Source organism: Varroa jacobsoni, unplaced genomic scaffold (assembly GCF_002532875.2).
Source record: "Varroa jacobsoni isolate VJ856 unplaced genomic scaffold, vjacob_1.0 contig00456, whole genome shotgun sequence".
Lineage (NCBI taxonomy): Eukaryota > Metazoa > Arthropoda > Arachnida > Mesostigmata > Varroidae > Varroa > Varroa jacobsoni.
In genome coordinates this window covers 81,128-99,861 of record NW_019214470.1, presented here as the reverse complement: position 1 = coordinate 99,861, position 18,734 = coordinate 81,128, and the positions used below count along the sequence as shown (strand labels likewise).

Sequence of the window (18,734 nt, the reverse complement as noted above, 5' to 3'; positions counted from 1 at the left end):
CAAGATCTGTGCTAGCGGCACTTCAAAAATCTCTATACAAAATTTTCGCTGAAAATAGCTATCCACTTGACAACGTAATAGCTATTCATATACTGTAATGTATTGTGAAAGTACCAATATATATATATATATATATACACGATTACTCAGATACGGAATATGTGCGCGAAACTACGGCTATATTTTTCACAGCTCAGCTGGATGCTGAAGATTTTTGTATAGATACCATTTTCAAATTGATTGGGCATTACCGTTCTAAAGGCTGATTAAACCTTGGCCGACATATACTTGCCTGCCGTGCCAGCATTGAAATGGGTATCCAGCCTTTTCGCCCATTCCGTAAAAGTTGTACCAGTAGTCCGCGTAGCTGAACCGATTAAATTGCGATTCAGCGAGCTGCTAAAATCTGATATTATAGACGCCCTTGAAATTTTTATGCCATAGAATCCCGCCGGAAGCCCCTCAGCCATTGGAGAAACAGCATGCACACGATACGGTTCTCTTTTCTAGGCGAAGAACATCGTACGCCAATCGTCTATTCTCTACCTCGTGCTAACGGACAATTCCGCCATTAGCGTAATATACTGCTTTTTCATCTTTCTGTTAATAATACAGTTTAGTAAAGTTTTTTTAGCCAGATGACGAAAGATCTGATACGGACGAGCTAGAAGCTGTGAGACACGTCTTTTTTTGGTTACAACAATCGGCCTTTTTTATTATAAATGTTTTTAAAGTTTCAAAAGAGACAACGAAAGCAGTTTGCCAGCAGGAGTTCCCAGTAGATAAATGATATTAGGAAACTGGCATAATATGGGTGTGTGTGTGTGTCTGTGTCTGTGTATACGTATATATAAAACAAGGCTGTTACTGGAAGACTACAGAGGGCTAAGGCCTTTGGGATATGTATATGAATCCACATATCTCAGATGAGGCCTTGCAAGGAGTCGAAAAATACGAAGGTCATCGACACAACGACTTGCCAGTACCAATTCAACGATCTAAAACGAGCGTAACGCCCGTAGATATGGAGATGTACTCACGTTGCAATGTTTACTATTGTTAATCAATCGCAAAAGCGTCCGAACAATCAGACGCTACTGTTTAACGCGGATAAATTTTTTCCTCAATGATCAATATAAAGCGCACAATTTTTTACCGAGCATTTAAACAGGACTAACTGCCTTCCTTAGGATTACTGTTTCTACTGTAATCTGGTGAAAAACATTAATTGCCCGATTACCTAAGGAAAAGTGGTATCTCTGTGCATGCCCTAAGAGGTTTCCAAGCACGATAGAAAATGTGCCTGCCCCATTTTCTAATATTAACGATTCGATTGCTGGTCCATTTTGTGCACTTTGAAAATCATTAACGGAACGATAGCCTGTCAGCTCTGCTTGTTATATCTGATGATCGTAGTTGCATATGCCGGCTTCGTGTATCACGATTCCGGCCTTTCGTTCGTCGTAGACGGGCCGTGCGTGAACCACGCTCGATGATTATAGAGGCAGCAACATTGGTACTGCTACTGTTTCGTACTTTTCTGCCTACTATACTGAAAATTCATTTGAGTCGTCTTAACAGAAGAAGTAGCGAAGCGAAATTGAAATAGATATATGAAGTAAATATGAAATAAGCATCAATATATTCAGCGTTGCTTGCGTGTACTTCTAAATTTGACACAATGTACAGCTATATAAATCAATCGTCAGTCATGCGGAGTAGTCAGGCTCAGAGACGCGAGTGGTCGGTCTCAGGCTTAGCTTTCATTGGCCTGTACACGTGTTGCCTGCATGTTTTGAATACAATTCGAAACACTATATACATACCTAAGCCCTCACCTAGTTTCCCTTCGATGCTGCAACTGTGTCAATGTCAACGCTCCGAATTCGTAATATATGGTCTTCGTTGTCGACATCAAAAATAGTCTTTCTTCGTACAAGCTTAGTAAAGTTCTTCATTACATGGGTTTCGTACTAACGTGTCTTACTTGACGGAACCAGCCGGCAGCTTTTCGTCGACTATAACTGGACATCCAGCAGAAGTGCCAGCAGTGAAACGAGCTTCAGCGAACTTGTAAAAGAATATTGAAAGACTTCTGGGTTGGAAAGTTTAATCGTGGTGCGCGTGTATTTTGAGCAGGGTCTATGCTGGGTCGCACGCGTGCAGATTTTTGCGCGCGTGCTTGCGCTTGCGATTTTATTCGGTTGACCAATTCCAGTAGCCTACCGAAGTTAGCCTACCGAAGTTTAGCATGAAAGACATCAGCTAGATAGATAAAATAAGGTCGATGGCCCTTTTTCAGTGCCTCTATCAATCTGAACAATTACGTAGCTAGCCGAAAAGTGCCTTGCCCACCTGGTTTTTTGTATGTTTGATGATAAACTGATGCGGTGAAATCGAAAGTTTTAGGCCAGATAGTTGAAGCTTACGGTGATTGGAAGGTTGGTGTGCAAGAAGGCTAGATGGTTCGCTTTTAAGATTTCGTTTTTGGAAATCAACTGTGATCTTCAATTCGGTATGGTTGGTAACTTGTCTGTTGCGGTTTCTTTTTGTCATGTATACGTAAGGCTAGTGTTAGTTATTTTTGCTGTAAGGCCGAGGTCCTTAATAAAAAACAAATAATTGAAAGATTGCATGCAGCCAAATCCAATAATAGATCCGATTTGATGTGAGTAGATGGATGAACTATATAAATAATTCAAATCGAGGTCTTTCCTACAATGCTTGTCAGAGGCTCAGCTCGAAACATCTTCACGACGAGCATGTTCACGCATATGTCTCAAACGATAAATATTAACATATACGATAGTAACAGATAAGGAAATATTACTTATTTATTTTTACTGCAAAAAGAAAAATACTGGCCGACACCGATGTGATTGTTCCATTATTTTAGTAATATCGGTAGCATATAGCGCATTGTCAGTGGCTGTTGATCAAACTGTAACCGTTTCTGTTTTTCCGCATTTGGAACTTTCTCTCTAAAGTAGCTAGATGATGCTACTAAGGGGTCAATCATAAGCAAACAGTGATTCATTAGTAATCTTGGATACCCCACTTTTATTCTTTATTATATTTATTATTGAATAAAAGATTCATAATAATAGTAGCATGAATTATTAGAACGCCACAATGGTAGCGATATTAAGGTTTGCCGTTCTAGTATTGATGGTCACTATACGGATGGCCGAACGGCACCGGCCGACATGTAACTGTCTAGCAACAACTGTTTCGACGACGTTATGGCTGACCATTGTTAGTAATCTTGAACGACGGAATTTTGCTAAGGGCGGGAAATATCTTGTGTCGTATAGGGCAAATCAATAGCAAGCACAACCAAAGCCTGTGGCCCCTAGTTGAGTTCCTGCTTGTTCTTTTTACGGAGGCACAAACCATAAGGACGGAGTTGCATGATACTACTTATCAGTCATTTTTTGTCCGGCTTACAGATGAAGGAATGGCAATTCAGAGTAATGTTAATTCTATCTGATCAGCAACATTTTCACTAGTCATCATGACACAAATGCGGGGAAATCAGACGCTGGTAGCAGTTAGTTCATCCAGCGGCTGTTGCTGCTGATGTTTTTGCCATGCGGGCAACATCGGCGTTTGCACACGAACCCAAACGAGTACAAGAATCAGGATTTGATCCATGACACACAAAACCAGTAACAGCAGGACGGGCCAAAGACTGTCTCAGTACTCACAAATGATCATAAAAATCAAATAGTGTACATCTATTTTCATTGGCATTGTTTTCTGCCATGCTTAGCATAACATAACAACGTAATAAGTTACGTTATCTTAGCAGATATTGGTCTACCAACAGTGTTTCAGATAGCGATACCATCGTTCTGATTTATAAAGACGTTTTAGCACATGTTCAGCGAAGGAATGTTCAAACAGGAATTTCCCCCTGTTTGTTATCGTATGCAAGATAAGTGATGCAAAGCTCATCAGAACTTTTTATATAACTAGCATCCTCATTCCAGCATTAATTAAAGCGCACAAGTAGAAAAACACGGTCCATTTTCTAATTCAGCTATAATATATATCAGCTGTCGGTTATTGACGAGTAACGCTAACGTTTCCTGTACCCCAGAACTTCATATTGTGAGCAGTCACAGAAGAGGCGAACGCTTTACAAATCGGCCGTTGTCATTTGTAACGAAAGAATACATTACGATTTATCACTTCATCATTGTATCACACTGCACAAAGTCAACGTGTACAGCATAAATAACACTACATGAACAAAAAAACATTTTAGATATTTTTTTTACGAGAAAATTGTTTATATCCAACTATGTTTAATGAGTCAAAACCAAAGCTGGCTAATATTTATTGCTCTCATAAAGCAAGTGCCTAAAGGCGATGTTTATCTTTGGTCGGAGAGTGATGCGTCTATATTGGATAATAGAGAAGTTGTTCCGTCTAGGAGATTCCCCGCCTGGAAGTGTTGAACATGAAAAGATACTCCTTAAATATACTACATACTAAAAACGAACGGGTATCATATTTTATCTAGTACCACTTCGAGAGTCGTAGCTCCTGCATTACCAAAATATCCTATAGGATTTTAAGAGACTTTCAAAGTAAACTTATTTGATACATTTATTTTGATCGAGAAGCAATACGCCCAGATGACTTAAATATCACAATAGTCAAATGATTTGAAGGTCATCATCCAGATTCGTGGAGCCGTTATAATATACACGAATAATCAGCGTAATCACTATTTTATTAGGAGGAAACATCAGTTTATTAAGAAGAAGGCACAGTGCTATCTATGTATTTTGCAAGCCCAGTTAAAAAGCCTATCTGCGAAAGCTGCGATTAGCCCACACTTTCATTATGGGTTGACTTCTCAATAAAGCTATACAGCTATCTTGTCTGAGATTTTCGACAAACGACGCAACCAAATACGCTCCCGCATTTAATTGAACTTACTCCAGAAGTGTTGGCACGACGATGGCGTGTCGTCAATTTGTTAACTGCATGAGATTTTTATCTGCTACTTCTTTTAAGTTGATTAAGCTTAAGGTTAAGTTATTTTTAAGGTCTGCAATACGTATTCACTTGTAGCCTGTCGGTTACGCGTTACGCAGAGAATTAACCCAGACAGAGCAAATGGGCTGAATTGTTTCCACCCCCAAATAAGTCATCGAAGCATGGAAGAGGTAAAGTGTTGAAATCGCAGCATCCAAGGCGACCAGGTGAGCCTGGCTTAAACTAGTGGGTGTCGGTGCAAGCTAGCTATGCTTATAAAACCATGTTCTTATTCAATTTCTGCAAATAGTGGGCAATTTTGTTCAAACATTGGCATATAGTATGCATGGAAAGACGCCATCTGCATGCCCAGCACCGACTGGGCACCAGAGCAGCATTGTCGCGAGACCAATACTAACGACCTCTGACCGTTGTATATTTGTTTTCAGTTTCTTTTGTTTTTGTTTCTACTTGGCGTGTAGATGTGGCACCATCTTCATTTTTATCGTCATATTGTCGTTCTTTGTGATAAAGTTACCGTGTGCTTTTAGCGGGCTATTCTACAGTGGCAGGGGCAAACGATACAAAGTTAATACGATAGTCGCGTTTTGCATGATGAAATGTATTATGAACTGGTATGGCAAATGGAAAGAAATCAAAATCTAGAGCTAGTAGCTTGTAAATTCATCGGCAAACGTCGAATGAAGCGGCGAGCGTCTATTATTATTCTTTCTATTAGCACAACTACTATCTTAGATATAAACAAGAAAGAAAAATACGCTTTGAGGAGTTCCCTGGGCAAATCGTTATCTGGATAAAGTTCCATTAATCAACAACAATTTGACAGCATAACGATTACTCAAGCCTGAAGCTCCTAAGTCCTAGTAGATCATCTACAGCGGATGAACGTGTTTTCACGACAATTTCCTTTCGTTCCGATAATGCAATATATAGACATGTTTCTAATGGCTGCCAGTGTACAACGAAGATAACAATCGCACAGTGTCAAAAAAATCACAGTACCCACATATCTATTCTTATATTATCTATCGCAGTTATCTATCTATTTGCAGGAATGTATTTAGTTTGTCTCGACGGGCTTAACGAAAGCGTAAAACGTGTCTCTCTCTAAATGCGTTCAACGTAGAGAGCGCGGGATGTCGGATGCGGGCCACTGTTGAAATACAATTATCACTTCGTATCTATCTTTGAAATGGACTAGAATTCGATGTATCGCATTGTTTCCCTGTCTGTCACGGTCATGGGATTAGGGATGTTAGAAAATCAACTACAGCCCGCTGTGACATCGTGCTGACAGGCTCACAAAATTTGCCTATTTAATCCACGATTCATATCCTTACTTGTCAGTTTTCCTTCGTTTCATTAGCTACTGATTACCTTTTTGACGTCAGATCCTTTGTAGTGTACTTGTACCGGTGCGACGATTATTACTAGTAATGATCAGTTACGTAATTTTTCCGCTGTGCCTTAGCGACGGCAAAGCACGTCCAGCTCTTCGGCCTATGATTACAACTATCTCGACGCCGATAATTTACCTCACGCTTCGCCGGATACGGATAGACCTTCTAGACGAGCTGAAAGCGCTCCATAGTTAATCTATGTGTAACTCGCGGGACACTGATAATACGGCTGTGCTGGTGTCGACTATCGTGCGGATAGCTGGCGAGTTAGGACAAGCAAGGCCCAAAGTTTGCAGAGCTCTCGTTTTCGGACTGGGCAAGTTGTGGCAAACCATATGTTTCTTCGCCATACTTCATAAGTTGTCTGCGGTAGCCAATAATAGATCGGCAGCGACTGTTTGAAGCCAACTACCCACTACATGGCTCAGTCTGGCCAGCATTTACATGTTGAATGAGAAAATGAAGAGTCAATGGTATGGAAACTTTAACCTATTCAGCATTCATTTCACAGCAGCCAGCGCTCTCTCGGTGACCAATATCTCTAGCGACTACTGACCAACAAGTAGAAAATAGCAATTAGCAGCTTAGAGCCGACGATCTAGCCCGAGATAGATAGGTTGTATGCTGGGCTGTTCACAATAGAAACCACTGTGATTGCGGCAGTAGGCCGTATTGCGCATAGGCGTAAGATGGGCTTCACAGTAACTTCAGACAACTGAATATAAGTTGCCGAATTAAACTTACTGAGGTACAATATTGATTCATAATCGCTACTTCCGCTGTTGCCATTATCTTAACAGCGCTTCGGCTCACTAGCCAGCAGTGGATTAGCTGGAAAGCCACTAGGTTGATAATCACAGCAGGAATAATAGGCTAACAAATGAGACGTTTAGTCAACTTCGTCCCGTATGGAGGACCAACAAGCTGTTTTTAATCGCAGCTGTTGGATCTCAATGCTTATTATATCTTACGTGCATCTTACTATTCTCATTGACGCTGCATGACAAGATCATCATGGCTTGTATACTCGGTACGACAGGCGACAGCCGCCACGAGCACCGGCAATCCAGCACTGATTTTCAGTCCACAGAAGGAACTGAACGTTTGATCATTTTATACGCGCGGATTACAGAGCTTCGGATATCAGAGCTGTTCACGTCGCAATACCATGTGATGTAGCGTTGCGTAGAAGTCCGCTATCGTTAGGACAGATGTACTTGGTCGTACACACACGTACATATTTCTAGTGTGTAACAAACATACTGTAGGCACGAAAAACTTAACACTACTATTTTAGTTTCGCCAGTTAAGTTATCAGAAACAAGCCCCGTCAAACGCGCAATGACGCTCTGTATCTGTTCGCCCTGTCAGGGAAACGTACCACAGCGTTGTATGCACAGCGATACAGACACATGTTTATATGTGTGAGTATATCGATGTTTATCATCGGATTACGTTGGGCGATGTTTACAACGACAACTTATCATATAGCCACTGTATTCTATTACTGCAAATCTGGCGAGTTTGGTCTGATAGAGGGGTGAATAGTTTGCGCAATGGGAAGATGATTAGTTTCACTACAAAGGGTAATCCTGTGATAAACTCGAAGGAATCTAGATAAAGAAAGAAGAGATAGTTGCTGTTGCCGTTAACTAGGCCTATAAAACAACGAGCAGATAGCTCGTCATGGAATGTCGTTGAAATATCGATCACTAAGTCGTAATTCAGCCACGGTGTTCGCTCCGTCATTCATTAGTTCATTGGAGTACAAGCGAATCAACTTTGAAATTCGGCGGAAGCTTACACATTATACTCACTGACAGAAATAACTTTTTTTTTTGCGTAAAAACGATAAATATTGTGTCTTCACCACCGTTAACGTATCGCAATGGGCAGCATCCGCCAATAACAGCCTTGACGACGGTGTTCCTGGGAACGGAAAACGCGATCGACTCTTTCACAGAGACGGCACGGCAGTCATCGTTCGAAGATGTTCTTTTTTTTTTGCTTTCCAGACTAGTAACAGCGATGGCAGTAACTAGAAAGCGATTAGCTGCCTTCCGTTGCGATGCCGCTTTGCCATCGCCATACGATGACAGCGGTGACCTCTTAATCGAAATAAACATAATAACATTTAAGTAAATAAACCATATGTACATTGAGTTTACGGTTTTATTCCAGAGATCTGATGTGACGTGTTTTTATTATTGTGGCAGCAGAAAAGAAAGAAGGAATTAAGATAAATTAGAAACGCGACCACTTTTCAGATGCCGAGGTATTGTGTGGCTAATTTTTTCCCCGGGGTTTGATGCGTAAAAATGCAATGTCCCAATACATTAATTCATGTTAATTAAAATGTATTAAACCATACTAATAAAACGAAACTGCAAAAACGAAACATAGTTATGGGAAGGCTTGAATGAGGGGCGAGTCTGGGTGCAAATCGGTGTACTCCCCTAGCGGCTATTAATTATCCATCGAATAATTCGTATAATAATTTTATAATAAATTCTAACACTGGTTGGCTGACGTTCCTCAGTTTCTCTATTTCAAGTTGATATTATTAATGATCCAGGCTGATGTTGAGCTTGATTTAGGGTGCCTTGCACTTAACTGTCGAATTAGAGCGACAAAAACATAAGATCGTACGGAAATACAATTATACATAGTTTTGAACCTTTCAGCATCCCGGTGCTCATTTGACGTTTGTACTAATAGATTGTCGTCTGTGTATCAAAAGATGAGTGAGTATCTTCACTCGTGTTAGAAATCCCCCAGAAATTGTTTAACGACGCGCGCAGGCGACTCATTGAGACAAGCGAGGTACGGTCAGACTTCAGAAAACCGTTGCTCGATACAGCGGGAAGACGACTGACCTTGACGAGACTACATCGAGGCTTGATATATAAGATGACAAAGAGTCTGCCATGTTGCTTTTATCGTAGAATTCACCTCGTTGACATCTTACATCAAAATCTTTAGATCTTTTTGACCTAGAAAAAAAGTGGAAGGCTTGCTCAGTACCGACTGGATAGCGAGTCTTCAAAGAGATACGTAGGCAAACCGCTCCCTACCATCTAAATATTTACGAATGCTCTGAAAATATACCATCCAGCTTTCTGTTATAACCATGTTTTCCTTGTTCATCTTAATAGCAACAACTGCTATTCGTTTGCGTATCAGTATTTATAATAACGTGCAAATAATCTATTCCTTTAGGGCCGCGAGTAAGGTTCTCTCGACAAGTTGTCCATCCTCAAGCCTAACACGGCATAACAATACGGGAGGAGTCTGTGTAAGCTGAATATACAATATGAATAGCTGAGTTCAGCGATCTTTGACACGCGACAACCGGCCGGCTTTCACCACCGTGTTAACGTTATATGTACCTAACAGATATTAGACACACACGCATGTCTAAACAGAAAACAAATTCTCAATATATAATCCCGCATCACAATAACATTTGCGATTATGTAATTGGCGAAACTCACGTCTTGAATAAATCAAGTGCCCCTTCGGTATAATTCATCGATGTCGGTATCTGTGGCAACAACCCGAATGCCAGAAGGCGTATTTATCAATTTCTGCTCCCCACCCGATTCACTTTCCCTGGTTCACTACATTAAGCCCCGCTATGTGTGCCGTGACGTCATATATATGTGTATATATAGTGAGAAATGAAACTGTCGGTCATCACGAAAGCCCATCATCATCATCATCGTCGTCGACTATTGCCCTCGTTACAACGCTATTTGATGTGTGAAGTTATAAAACCCGACGTAAGCCCACTAGGGAATAAGCATTTTGGTTGTGAGAATAACGTCATATGACAATCCCTATTCACAAAGGGACCGCTGTTGTTGTAAGTGATGATACCCGCAAGCGGTGGGGTCAGAATCCTACAGACCTTTATGGAACGGTGAATCAGCTACATTCTGGATCGCGAGCAGCTAACAAACTGGAAACGATCCGGTCGAGTTCCATTTAAAACGATAGCCGGGAAAGAAACGAATAACTAAATAAATAATAATAAGTTGGATGGGAGAAAAAATATAAAGCAGCCGTAAATAATCATCAAGAAGGTCTTTCCACTTTCGCAATTCGCTGAAAAACAGTATCGTCCTCTGTGGCAAAGTAGGCGGGCCGATAATGCCAGTCTAAAGATTGGCAGTATTTGGTGCCTCAAACGTTGGCGTCGTCGTTATTACCAAGGTGCGTATTATATGGTTTTGATGTTGAGAGAAAAATTGTTTGATACGATTGTTGTAAATATGGCCTTCTACTTTTTGAGACTAGCTAAGACAATTGCCACAGACTGAAGGTCGACATTTGGCCAAGGGTTGCGGCGGCGGTAAGCGCTTCTTCCGTGTACTCGACTCGATATAATAAAACTGTTTCGGAGTAGACGATCTTACTACTTGTATCCGTTCTGCCAGAGAAGTTTTAAAATCTGTGGGCCAAAGTCGTCATGCCGTTTCCTAGGATTAAATCATAGCGGAAAATTATTTATTCATCATAAATTATCCATTCAGTACATGACTACATCGCATTGCAAACCCCAATTGGCGTATCGGTAGAATGATGTTCGTTGTAGTTATATAAATTGAATGTAGCCTCTGGATCAAGCTAGCAGACTAAGCTAGCAGCATTTGATGGTCTGTTCTGTTGGCAGTTTTACCCTACGGCGTTATTTGTTTACTGCAACAGTGACGTTCGTCACCACACTGAGTGGCGAAAAGAATTAGCTATATAAATATAGAGGAAAAATAGAGCTTGTTACTCTGTCTTCAGCATTTACCTAGGTAAAACGTACAGTGAACTTGAGAAGTTCTATAGGGACTGAAGAAAGGTACTCACCAAGCATAAGGAAGGGCGCCGCCATGTTGATAGCTATGAACTCGACCCCGACGTACATTGTAAGTCCGAAAGCGGCAAGAACCGATATACCGGAAGCCAGGCAACCAAGCATACCCAACCACGGCTTTGAGCGCACATTGTCCACCATGAGACAGGTCGATACCGTAAAAGCTAACATGATGAACACTGTGATACTAAAATAGGGTACCACATTCGTTGTATTGTGTTCCAACTCCTGGGTGAGCGACAGAGAAGTAAAATAGGCACAATTCACATGCTCGAGGTCCTCACAGAATTTAGGCATCGCCTTCAGAAAATCATTCTCCCACTGTTCAGCTCGTAAGCGCTTCTTCCGCGTACTCGACTCTATATAATAAAACATATTAATTGCTTCGGAGTAGACGATCTCACTATTTTCATCCGTTCTGATCTCACCCAGGAAGCCGCCAGGGAAGTAGATCTCACGGGTCGCGTTAATGAAGTGCAACGGGTACTTGATTCCTAAACCCATTGTCGCGTTACTGCCCTGATCCTCTTCGGGCACTAGGCGTAATTTTCCTATCGTATAGTCGAATATGTCATTAGTGAAACACACGTGCGGTTCAGATTTCGCGCAAATTTCATACCAGTTCTTTGTATCGTCGTCCCAGGTCGAAGACAGATTTTTAATTAGTTGATCTACCTTGAGTATGTCGTCGAACACTCCTTTGCGCAAGATGTTCTGTCCAGGCTTCGTATAGAAGATCACTCGGCCGAATTTCTCTGGTGTAACTAGCCGGCTCAAATCGAAGTCTTGCGAGGTGTTCTGGGGGAAGAGCTGAAATAACCGCTCGCGATCTTTGTGCGATTGGCCATTCTGTGGACTAAACAGGTACTCCGGATCGTCCTGGTATTTTATGCGCTGCATACCGGTACTTAGCGTCAGGAATAGCATGACTGGTACGACGATGTAATAGCCAGGAGTCCGGGCGATCGACTCGCCGAGCGTGCGAAACACGGTCGACACCCATTTGTCCACACAATCCGCCTTCATCTTGTCCGCTCGAACTAGAATAACACACGACAAAATATCGAGTTTTTAACAGAAGCTGATTATATATCATGGCGGCAAATAACACACAGTCTAACTAAGGTAAGTTTACATGAAAGTGGTGCTCTCGATAGATAGAAGCAACTGACGCTGACGTGTATTTGGCTGCCTCGTTGACCAGTATGCATCACTTCAATATAAATGTGACACCTTTATAGGTTGCCACCGTAGAAACAATGACAAGTACCGAACGAAAGGCTTCAAAAACCACCATGAAATCGAATTATTAAGCGGTAGAACTTATTGATTTGGGTTGATACTATAGGAGTAGGACGAATGGATCTATATATGTTTATAGTTGCGTAACTACTATAGCGGTTACTATAACGTGACCGTTTAGATTTCCTCTTGAAAAAATCCTCTGTCCTTTATATTGCCAATAACCAATAAATGCAAATAAGCCGTTTCAAAAAAAAAAGCATAGAGAAGCAATTGCCGATTGAGGAACGCGGTAAGACAGCTTATGCAGATGGAGTTTTAAGTCGAAGCAGACTAGACCCGTTAAAGGAGGTCAACTCGTAAACCATTTGCACACATTCTAATCAAATTCAAGGCAAACAAAAACCCTGTTTGGAAGTCCTATAGAAACTTGTAGTCCTCAGGATTATAGTTATGACACAAACAAGTGCACGCTATAACCATTCCAAGTAAACAGTTTGTTAGAGAGTACTAAGCGGCAACAATTTTTCGTCAACATGCACACACGCGCATCCATATATAATCACAGCAGAAGCAAGCTCTCATTACAACTCGTTCCTTCGATCACTTCTGGAAGACCAACTGTAGTTCTCTATACAAGCACCGCACAGAAGATTAAAATGTTTATCATGGGAACGACTTGAACAGCCTTTATTCAGATATATATATATATATATATATGAAGAGCCTGAAGATATATATATATATATACCTTCAGGCTCTTCATACGTACGCAGAAAGCTAAAAACACGTCCATAAACCACCTCAACAGAATCTCATATAAAGAGTAAAACACACAGTTTCTATAAAACACACGATCCCAACGTGAATACGCTACAACTCCAGCATCTAAGCGTATCTCGTTAAGATGAGCTGTCATCCATCACTCAAATCCCTTCAAAGCCAATGTGGGTTTTACGTATGAGCATACTCCTTTAAGTGGTTTTCGGCTAATCGACACACATCGTGCTGTAGCGGCTATCTATCCATTTGATCGTGCCTCGCACCTCGGAAGATGGCATCCGTAAAGATTCTTGCTGGCAGTGGTCGACCTCGCGATACCGATCGTCGCAGCAGCAGCAGTAGCACTGTTAGTATCTCAAAGTTACGTAACTTAACAGAATCCGCCTTGGTCCACTTCCACTCTCTCAGCTAAGTAAGAGAAAAGCGTTCGACGTTTGTTTATGGCGGATGGTTACCTTTTTATCCCCATGAATTGTGCTGGCCTGTAATTGCTAGGGAAACTGTCATTACAGCTTGTGCTGCTGTGGCTGGCTTTAATCTTATCCTTATGACAGTTGTTGTCTTTGGTGTTTGCAATGAGAAGATCACAGCTAAGTCCGGAATGACCGGCAGAAACTTTCCTTATAGGGTTGCTCCGCCAGTAAATGCTAATGAAATGATACAACAATAGGACACTTAGCAACGTTTAGGCATAGTGTATCCGTGCAGCACAAATGTTGTGTGACAATGATCCGATGATTCCATTGCCTATTGCGTACAATAATTTCAGACGTAGTATACGGTGTGGTCTGATAGTAGATTTTTTGCGAAGCACGTTGCTGGATAGAAGCAGTTAAGCCACAAACCATGGCCAGCGAACTTTTTTTTTCCACAAAACGAACCAGGTACTACTGTGGATTGGAAGATCTGCTAGCCGTACGCAGATCCCTATCTTGGCCAATGCTTAACGAAATACGTAAATGACACAGGACAGTTTCGCCACGTTCGATCGTCTTGGCAGGTAGGCAAACAATAGAAAACCAGCTAGTTCGATACGAAGAACAATACTGATATAGATCTGCATTGGTTCGTGGGCTCCATATACATTTGTGTCCGTGTGCAAAACCACAGTGGACCGATCGTCGACCCGAACTAATCAATTTAAGTTAATGAATCAACTTGATCCTCAGTGGATTCAATTCAAACGATTGAACTCTCAATATTATTGCAGTATCGGGTCTGCAAAACAGCCCCAATCAATTCAATTTGTCTAAATTTCAATAAAATGGAACAAGTCAGAGGTTGAGTCGGGCGACGAATGAACTGTAGACGGGATTGACAAGCTTCAAGGTGTATTGCCATGTACAGGTCTATTGCACACGCGGGAAGTGATGGATTTCTGCCGGCGAATATAACCCATACTGACGTCGGTGTTAAAGAGATGAGTAACTTGCTGAAGAGCAACCCAAACAGTCTATATATACGGGTTTAGACTTCTTCTTCTGTAGCTAAAGAAGTCCTCCAACGAGACCTTGCAACGGCACGCCACAGCGTCGCACCGTAATCAGCAAACGTAAATTACAACGACTATTACGGCCGTAGTCAGCGAGAGATGCCTATCTGCTCAGCAACGCCTGCTCAACGGCATAATTGTCTATCTTCGTAGCCGACGGCTCCACATTATTGAATAGATACACAGATCTCCATAGGTACACAAAAGTACCCAATGTCGAAAGGTTAGCCGATTTCAGTCAAGTACGGTAAAGCTGCCTCTGAAGGGTGGTTAATAGTCTAAAAAGGCAATTATCAGTGACGTCATAAATTACAAATTAGGACTTAAACACGGACAAATGCGCATCCTCGGCTCTTTGAACGATTGGGTTTTATAGAAATATATAAATACCTCGAAAAATACAAGAGTTTCCAACTCAGCCGAGTATTGCTTCTCTGCACTGTTCGTTAAATCACTGATTTATCAGTGTCTTCAGCTTATGCATCTGCTGAGATTATTGAGCAGCGAATTTAGTTCATACCCATTCGTGGAGCATGTACACGTAAATAGCATAGTACTTCTACGTTCCACTGTCTCATCCTACCGAAAAAGAGGCTATGTACATGTTGGCCGGAATATGTACAAGCAGAACCATCAAGATAGCAGGCAACGTGCACGTATAGCTGACCATAACACGTAATGACGCTAGCTCAAAATGTAGGTGCCAGAATACTGATGTCGCATATTTTCGTTGAAGGTATTATAGGAATTACTTTTGCAAACCCATATAGGCCTATAATATTAGTCATCTAATTTGAGTTAACTCTCTTCAGATAGTCCAAAGTACGAGACTGAATCGCCTAAAATAGTTGTATACATTATAACTGCTATTTTACCATCATGTAGAAATGACGTTTGTATCACAACAATATAGTGTGTGCATGATGGTTTCTCATTCCGACACACCACATAGCGTGAAGCAAGTAATAATTAAAACGTCTGGCTATTTTGTAATGTTCGTGTAGTAAAAACAATTATCTAATCTAACTATAATCTTGGCGTTTCTTCGAAAAGCAGCAGCACGATTCATGGGTGCCATGCGGAAATCAGTAATTCTTGGATATCAGTTTGCATGAAGTCATTCTACGTGGACTCTTAACAAATGGTTTTAGACATTAAAACAGTGTCTAAATAGGTTTGTATCTGTACGAAACCACCTAGACTAAGCAGGTGCTGCCATCCGACTTCTATCGTCAACGTTTGTTTCCTAGCTTAAGTAAAACTCTATGAAAAATTGTTTTATATTTCTTGTGTATGGAGCTGTTTTTCCTCATTATATCAGTATTTCTATAGTATCTCCTCGTCATGCCAAACGTACATATACATATATATATACATCGTTACAAAAGCCGTCAAAACCAAAACTAAACTTGCGTAATAATCTCCATATACTGCTACGCGTAATTACTCCCCTTGTCTGTCTAGTACAGGATATACATTGCTTTACAGTAACGATTGTTTTGACTAAGATTTGACGATTGTGAAGACTATTGAGGTTAGTAGCCATCGTTGAGAGCGTTAGCTAGCCTCTCTTGTTGAGGCTATATCAGAGCCAAAAAAAAAACGATAGCGTCTTATTTTCAATTGAGAAGTATTTTCCGACACGATTTTATTCATAGATCTATAATGACGCTATTATGTTAAAACTCATACTAACAAGATATATTCGCTGCAAAGGTACAACCGTCTCGAATCTCTTGACAATATTTCGGTGATTTTCGTTACTGAAGCTTTTTCAGCTTGGGAGAACACGATCATATCACCTATGGCCCCACATAACGGTTCCCTTACCTCTGAGGTAAATTGGCAAATGCTGTACATTTCTCAAATTCTTAGTGGTAGCACTTCGTCCATTTTTATGGGCCTATATGACGTCGTTCGCCCTGCGTAGGCAATTCCAGCATCAGTTAAGAGGAAAACGTTTGAATGCAAGCGTCAGGTAAACGCTACGCTGGAAAAAACAGAACCGTCTATGCTTGTCTTTAGCACAGGGACGAACATAATTCTGAAATATTACCTTTCATTTATTTAAACGCCTTCTAATAGTTGGTTTTTTCAAATGTATCTAATATTTTTCATTAAAAACTAATTGAATTTGAGTGAATAATAGTCGTATAACTGTAAAATGACTTTTGTACATAATACTTTAGCTGCATTAGCAGACGAATTCGAAATTTAATTAGGTTGCTCAATACGGCGCCGGACTTAATAATTAAGGAATAACATCTACCCTTCGGTAAACATTTAGAAAACATGTTGAACTTCCCTCTCTTTCTCAGAAATGCAACCCTATAAGTGTAACATTTATATTAAAGAGCTGAACTAAATTGGATTGAGAACCATTTTTTTCTTATACAAGAAACATATCTATTCTAATTAAAACACCTTACGATACTTCCTTTTTCTACACCTACGCATCACATAAAAAGTTCGAAAGGATAGCTCGACGACTTTATAAGCTCAGTTCTCGCAATGGCCTTACGAATGAAAACCCAATCAGTTCTACGATTATTTAATCTGAACTAAAAAAAAAATGATAGTCGATTTGGTCTTTAGCAGTTGCCTCAAACATCGGATACTCTGATATTTTAAGAGTGAGCGGATGAGGGCAAGTTGGCAGTAGAATAGCATAATTTAGATCTAACAAAAGTTTAAAAAAGGGCAATAGTTGTGAGTCGTTGTTTTTTTTCTATATCTACAGTCAGTATGGTCACGTAGAGTGTCTTTATTCGAAAAAAGTATGTTTAATGAGGAAGACCACAAAACAATTTGTCTTTGACCGGCTTCTTCATAAACAGAAGAACTTCCCTATGGATAAGTTAGCTTTCTTCAGATCGTAAGAATGAATATCCCGTAATAGACTAACTGGTAGCCATATTCGTCTGCCGGTCTTAGGAATACGTCAAGGCACAAGACATTTTCTACTACACCGATACCGAGCGTAAGACTCGAGACAGAGAGAGATTATATGCATAGTACATTATGGCATTACTCCTCTGCTTATAACATCTGCAAGCTTTCGTTTTAAGCAGGCCTTCCTGAAAGGCGTTAACTAGGTCCAATGACATGTGTTATACGTGATTCATGTGAAAGCGTGTTATACAACATTAAGCAAGACTAGCTTCAAGTTAGAGCAAGTTCGGTTACAAAATAAACGAAGAGACTACTTTCCTTGCTGATCTACTCCAGTTACTGTATAAATATAGCGCTTTTCTACTGCACTATTTTGTCCTAGTCGCAGGAGTATCTTTATTTTAACTATGCACTTGGTTCTCTTCTAGACATAAATATACCCTTGTCATAGTTACTGATCTACTGCTACTGTTTTCATTGTATATAGCACTAAGGAAATCGTTCTGGACGTAGGCGTCACAGATTTTCATGCATTTCAAACCCGGTGACAATGAGCACAGAGTTATCAACTGCTACGGTCTCTCTGCTAAATAAAACGAAGTGGAGGCCCATAACGCATCGTAATAGATTTGCGCAGCAGTTTACGAAATGGCTTAAGGCCGAAGAGTATCGAATGTGTGTGTGATCGTAACGTTCGAGGTTTATCCGACTAATCAACGTTGAAGGACAACTTTATATAAACATTTATCCAAGCAAGTCTAGAAATTTCTATTTCCAATCTATTTCCGCGTAGATTGTGAGAGATAGCTATGCCTAATAATGCGAAAGATTCATACTTTACTCAAGTACGCTGGTCGTATTCCTGTAACTTAAAGTAAATAGGGTCCTTACTTGAAGCCGACACTTTCGACGCAGTACGGCAGAAGATATCAATTGGTTTATACTAATATAATAGTCTGTTGGCCATTGCTGTGACCAGCTATTTGAAAGCTATCTGTAGTTTCAATGCGTTTTTAAACTCTTGCGCAACTGCAACACATCTCGAATT

General features: G+C 40.7%; 1 protein-coding gene across 3 annotated transcripts in view; it reads right to left on the bottom strand.

The window, feature by feature from the left end:
- Positions 1 to 18,734, bottom strand: part of Ptr (patched domain-containing protein) — a 103,522-nt gene that overhangs the window by 13,030 nt on the left and 71,758 nt on the right. For 2 of the 3 annotated variants that reach the window (XM_022851933.2, XM_022851934.2), the window contains one exon: positions 11,271 to 12,317. In XM_022851933.2, the coding sequence (XP_022707668.1) occupies positions 11,271 to 12,303 (1,033 nt within the window). In that variant the 5' untranslated portion in view covers positions 12,304 to 12,317. Of the gene's footprint in view, positions 1 to 11,270; positions 12,318 to 13,565; positions 13,785 to 18,734 lie in introns of those variants that run through there. The other variant, XM_022851935.2, reaches the window with a different exon arrangement.